The 6,206-nt window shown below is 39.0% G+C and overlaps 1 protein-coding gene across 1 annotated transcript; it reads left to right on the forward strand.

Annotated features, from left to right (window-relative positions):
• Nucleotides 1–1,839: 1,839 nt before the first annotated feature.
• SMIM38 (small integral membrane protein 38) lies at nt 1,840–5,308 on the forward strand. Its single transcript, XM_048484589.1, has 2 exons — nt 1,840–1,851; nt 5,138–5,308. Exons 1-2 carry the CDS (start codon nt 1,840–1,842, stop codon nt 5,306–5,308), a joined length of 183 nt encoding a protein of 60 aa, XP_048340546.1.
• Nucleotides 5,309–6,206: the final 898 nt, after the last annotated feature.

Here is a 6,206-nt window from a genome sequence, read left to right on the forward strand (position 1 = left end):
AAATGGAACCATATGCTGACTCAAGACAGCCCAGATGCTTACCATTCCTCCTGAAACTTAGTGGAAAAATTATTTTATTTGAATGAGGGCCACCAAAAAAAGTCAATAATCTGGGACAATTGTCTTTCATCTTCTCTACGAACCAGAATCCCATCCCATTCTTCAACATGTCCCTATGTGATGATTTTATTCCAGCCAAACCGACAAATTTCCCTTCTTCCACTATTGAAGGACTATGGCTCCTATAGTTTTCTGTTTCTTGTTCCATTTTGTACCATCATGCCAGCTTAGTCAACCAGCATCAGAAGCATCATTGTCACAAGAACAATATAATATACATTTGAATTAAACAGAAAATAATATTAAAATAATATTAAAATGAGCACCATTGTGTATTTTTAAAAAAATCATAAATTTAAATCATCTCTTGATTGCTTAACTCAGTACTTTTGTGATCCTTGCTGTAGACTGCTAAGAGACACTCAGGGTTTTTTTTTTTGTCCTTCTATGTATAAGGTAACATTGAAATAATTCAGAGTATACATATAGCCACAAGGTCATGGAATAGTTGTTGACTTTGTCAATATTTCAGATTTTGTCATTTAAAGATAAAGGTAAAAATCCTTGAATTGACTTTTAACAGGACTGTTTTTAAAGACTGTATTGTTTTCCGAGCTCTGTGCAGGGAATTGTGGGACCTTGGGTTGATACACTAAAATGAAATGCTTTTACCTTTGCAGCTTGATAAATGCAAGAAACCTGTGGTGCTAAGAGTTATCTGTTTTTTTATTCCATATGCAAAACGTTGAGATGTCTGTAGTATCTAAAGAACCATGCTAGATATTTGAAGCTTCCTGTTGTCCCTTCCCTGAATATGTGTAAGTTAAATATTTTATTTCTTTATTCTTTAGTTTAATATTTTGTGGAGACAACTTTTGTATTGGCCCAATAATCACTGCTCTATTGCCTGTGAAATGGTTATGTTGGGGTGATAGGCTAATAATTGGGAGATTATGAATTCATATCTCCATAGATTTATATTTAATAATACTTCCTTTGATGTTAGGGATACAGTACACCTTAGTTTGTGAACTAGAGGCTTTGACAGTTAGTGTTGAAAAGTATAATATTTTGTTGTAAATTGAAGGCTATCTAAAATGTGGTTATTTTAAGATTATATCTTGCTCAAATATCATCTTCACAATTAAGAGAATACTATTTCCTTTTTAAGTTAAAGTGCAGGATAACATTGCTGAATGCATTTAAATGGTATGTAGTAGAGAAGCAATGCAATAGTTATATAAATATAATAATAATGTGGATGTAATGTAATTGCAATGCTATGCAGAATTTAAATCTATGGAGTTTGACTGGAGTGCCTGTACATAGGACTGGACTGATAGTCCGGCAGTAGTTAAACAGAGTTAGGCATCCCAACTGGGGGCCTTCAATGGAGATTCATATTAAAAATATATCCAACCAGCTCAGTAGGACTTGGTTGGATGTTATGACATTATACTAGTGGGACTCTTCTCTTCACTAGGATGAGTTCACAGCCAGATCAGTGATGAGTCTTGGTTGCTCAAGGTAATCATGTGGACTTCAGGGGCTGCTTCTCATAGAGGAAATCTCTCTGTGCAGGTATTCCATGGAGTATTCCTTGCCTCAGCAAGCAAAATAAGAAAATTCCGAAATGTAGCTATGCATCAAAATGCCAGGATTGAAGGTAAAATTATGAAAATATATTGGATCAATTTCCTGGGGAGAGCAGAGATAGAGTTCTTTGTTCCAAAAGAGTCAGGATGGGTAGGTGAAAATCAACTCTGGACACCAAATGTAATGACGGAAAAGGTGAGGGGAAATAATGGTATATTTTTCTCTTCACTGTGGTTAGCAATGAATTAAAATAATTTGTTATAAGGTATCTTATATTCTAATAGCAAAGCAGCCAAATCTGAGGATACCTAAATCTGGTGACTGGGGCTGGAACATGCAAAATAGATCTTTCTACAAACCTGAAAAGAGCCTGAGGTTTGCAGAAAAATGTGAAATCTAAAAACAAACAAACCAGCCTCCTATCAAGGGTTTTGAAGGGTTTGAAGAATCCAGAAATGAAAAAGCACCTGTAGCTTTAAGTAATGGATTCCTTCCATGGCTATTGCTAGGCAAACAGTATTCCAAGGCTTGGTTCTGTCAGTAAAAGTCAAGGTGAGAGAGCAGGGCCCTTTCCAGAGTTTATTTTAACTTTTGAGAGATCCGACCCTTAGTCTTGGATCAAAGTTGTTAAAGCAAAATACAGCAGTACTATGATGGAAGACTATCACTTAATGTTTAATCTGTTGCATGCTCCAGTTTTGTAGATGCATGCAAAAAGAATATTTAATTAATTAGTTTAAAGCTGTGCATCATGCTGTGATCACAGGTTTTCTTTTGTTATAAACATCCACAGATCTGTTTCTTAAATAAAATAACTACTTTGAAAGGTTTACTCTATGGCATTATAGTCAGCTGAAGCATCTCTCCTCCCCAAACCCCACCTCAGGCTGAGGCCAGTCACATATTTTCAGCCAAACCTACCTGACAGGGTTGCTGTGCAGAGGAGGAGAGAAGGATAATGTGAGCTGCCTTGGTCCTCATGGTGGGAAAAGGTAGGGATATAAATGAAGTAAATAAATAATAAATATACCTGCAGATGGGAGGTAGATAAACGTTGGGCTTGTGAATGGCTGAGAAAGAGAGAATAAGACACAGAAAGGGGGGAGGATAAGGGGGTTGCCAGTAGGCCAGAAAAAGGAAATTGGGGAGGGGGATACAGGGGAAAGTGAGATATCACCCCACACATTCTTTAAAAATTCCTTACTATGCAAGTGGGTCTGGCCCAGTAGCCAGTACCACCCAATTGGGATAAAAGTAGGTTAGCTGTTGGATTGGAAGGAGATAGGGTTGCCAACTCCAGGTTAGGTGATATTTGGAGATTTGGAGGAGGATCTTGGGATGATTGGGATTTGAGGAGGGTCAGGACCTCAGAGAGGTATGTCTTAAACATCACCCTCCAAAGCTACTGTTTCCTCCACAAGAACTCTAGATGGGGGCTAGAGATCATCTGGAATTGCAACTGTTCTCCAGATGACAGAGATCAGTTTCCCTGGAGAATTGTTGCTTTGAACTGTGGACTCTAAGGCATTATGTCCTGTTGAGGTTGCTTTCCTATCCAAACCTTGCCCTCCCAAGGCTCAACCCCCAAATCTGCAGGAATTTCCCAACCTGAAGCTGGCAACGCTAAGGGAGAACTGATCTGTTGACATGGAAGATTTATTGTGTGATAAGGAGATCTCCAGGCCCTACATTGCCTACAGGGGCACCTACCCACACTATGTACCATGACCTACCTGGAGGTTGGCAACCCTAGAATGAGAGAAAGAAGCTGGAAAAGGGGAAATGCTAAGGGGGCTTTCAGGAGAGAAAAGCAGAAATAATGAGAAGGGGAAATGGAGATGCCACTGTATTGTATACCATGATTCATCAAAAAGAGACATATGTGATGCTGTTGCATGTCACAGTGCTTACCTGGTATTTATCAAACATGGAAGATGCTCCTGATATAGGTAGGGCTGTGCATCTCCAGCTGGTGTGACTAATGCTGGATCAGCTTATGCTGTTGCACTTGTTTAGACCCAGTTAGATGCTCTGAGTCCTTTTTTTTTGGGGGGGGGGGAAGCAACAATGAAATATTTGAAGAAATAAAATCAATTAAGTTGCATGTATTGGTTTGATGTCTATGGTTCATTCAGTATTTTATTATTGAAATGTTCCTCAGACATAAATGTTTACCCCTTCAATCCAAGAAGTCACATTCATCATAGAGAAAATAATGACCTTCTTCATCTATAAAAAGTTATTAAAAATGAAACTACTGAGATGGAAATAATTAGAAATTAACTGTTCTGAAAAAAGCTGGCAACCTTTGGTTATGAATTCTCTTCCAAAGCCACAAGAAACCTTAATCCAGTCATGATGCTTTCAAGGATGTGAAACAAGGCAAGTAGCTCTGGCATATCCCAGTTTAGCAGCTCCATAAAAAGTTGTTCTAGTGCTATCTGTCTCAACCCTTATGTCTAATCTATTTAATGGTCTTGAAAGTATGGTATTTGTGTCTCATGCATATAGGTTCTTAGCAGTTTCTATAATTTTCTGTCTGCGTCACAAATGAACAAAGACAAACCTCCTCTGAATGCAGTTTTTGACTTGCTACAAATGACAATGTACATAACACATAGGCACAAAGATGGACTTCCAAGAACTTCTTTTCTCCTAAGGTTTTTGTAACTCTTAGATTTGCTATAACAAACAGTGAAGCCTTTCGATGAAGCCTGCTTAACATACCAACTGAAACTAACTTGTTTCACAAAGACAAAATGAGAATTCTACCCCCTGCCTCTTTGTAGCTATGAGATTGACTCTCATGGATGCTTTTGCATGTGGCAATGTGTTAATTGATGAGCAATGCATTTTGGGAATCTTCTGTGCTCTGATTTGCTTTCCCCCCTCTTCTCCCTCCCTTCTTCCTTTTAAAAATTTGTCTAGGAAAGGAAAAGCCCCTCCAGTGTTGTTTCCTGCAAAGACTGTTCCTAAGAGCCCGTTGGACAGCGTGGGGACTCTTGAAGTGATAGCTAATTGGCAAAAGAAAGGCCCCAATTGTCTTGAGGGGGCTGGAAAGTGCCGCGTGTGCTTCTGAAAAGGACTAGGGAGAAGGTGCCCAGTTTTGCTAAGCAGCAGCTGCTGCTGGAGAAGTTTGGAGATTACATCAGCATTGGAAAAAAGACGCTGAAAAAAAAGATCAACTTCACAGAGAGTGAACGAGTGAGAGAGAGAGTTTATGGAGGTCCCCCTTTTCCTCTTCCAAAGATCTTCTGACAATACTGTCATTGTCAATATAAGAGTTGTTAATTCTTTATGAATAGCACATGGGCCTCTTGACTAAATAGTACATTACATGATGTCCTAAATCTGACAGCTGGTCTCTTCTCTCACATGCTAGTGAGATCACTTTGATTGGAATGTTATAGGAATGGCTGCCTTTGCCACAAGGTCTTGAATACTACATTATATAATTAGATCTCTCTAATAGTAATAGTAGTATCTTTTTTCTTCATTGTCTAATTATTCTGGCTTAAATATGGGATCAAACCCTTTGATGATTTTAGTGGTTATAATCATATTAATGCGATTCATTTTGTGGTCCTGTTTCAGTGCTTATTTAGATTACAAATTGTCTCAAAGATTTCCTGAAAAGAGGAAGGACTCTTGAAAGAGTTCATATGCATTTTCAGTGAGCCAGTGTTGCCTTTATTGGACAATGTCATCAAAGAGGACAAATTTTACTTTTTGAATGGGACTGTTAATGGCTATTCTCTTGGTGGTGTTAACCAAGCTTAGGGACGTTTTTATAGAGACCCAACTTTTAATAAGTAGCAAGCTTTTACAGTCTCACAGATTTACCAGCATCCTCACAAACTAAATCTCAGCGGTGTGGGATTTGAATCATGTGAGGAGGGGCAAGGAGATCTGGGTCTTGTGGGATCTAGCACAGTTCTGCAGAGCCTGTAAGACAGAGCTATTCTGCCAGGCCTATAGCTGAACACAGCAACGGCACTCTCCACCATCACTGGCCTCCCTGTCCCTATCCCTCCACACTTCCCCTTTTTTGTGTTGTTTTTTCTTTTCATTCCTCTCTCTAGAGTGGAATTTTAAAGCACTAACAAGTATTAACAATATAACGGGTTTTAACTGAATTTTTTTGTGAGCTGCCCTGAGCCTGCTGTGGGATGGACGGCATATAAATTAAATAATAAATAAATAACTCCCTTCTTATTTTTGCTCATTCAAACTGTACCACGCCCCCCAGTGCTGTTGTTAGGTTAGAGTGGAAAAAGATGTGCACCAGTCTTTTGCTCAACTTTGTTTCTTCCAGGACACATAAGAGCCCTGGGAAGGTGGAGTGGAAGGATTAAGCTTTAATTTTCTCTCACAATTCTCTGTTCTGGGCCCACACAGCTGAAACGTATCTTCTGCATTTCATGGAACTCCCAGGGCCTTACTCTTTTGACCCTTGGCCTGCTTTGCAGGACTTTCTCAGAAAGGACTTTAGTCTGCTGCCTCTGTCCTTCATGGACAGTTCAATCTCTACTCCTATTTCTAAAACAGTT

This window comes from Sphaerodactylus townsendi, linkage group LG02 (assembly GCF_021028975.2).
Source record: "Sphaerodactylus townsendi isolate TG3544 linkage group LG02, MPM_Stown_v2.3, whole genome shotgun sequence".
Classification (NCBI taxonomy): domain Eukaryota; kingdom Metazoa; phylum Chordata; class Lepidosauria; order Squamata; family Sphaerodactylidae; genus Sphaerodactylus; species Sphaerodactylus townsendi.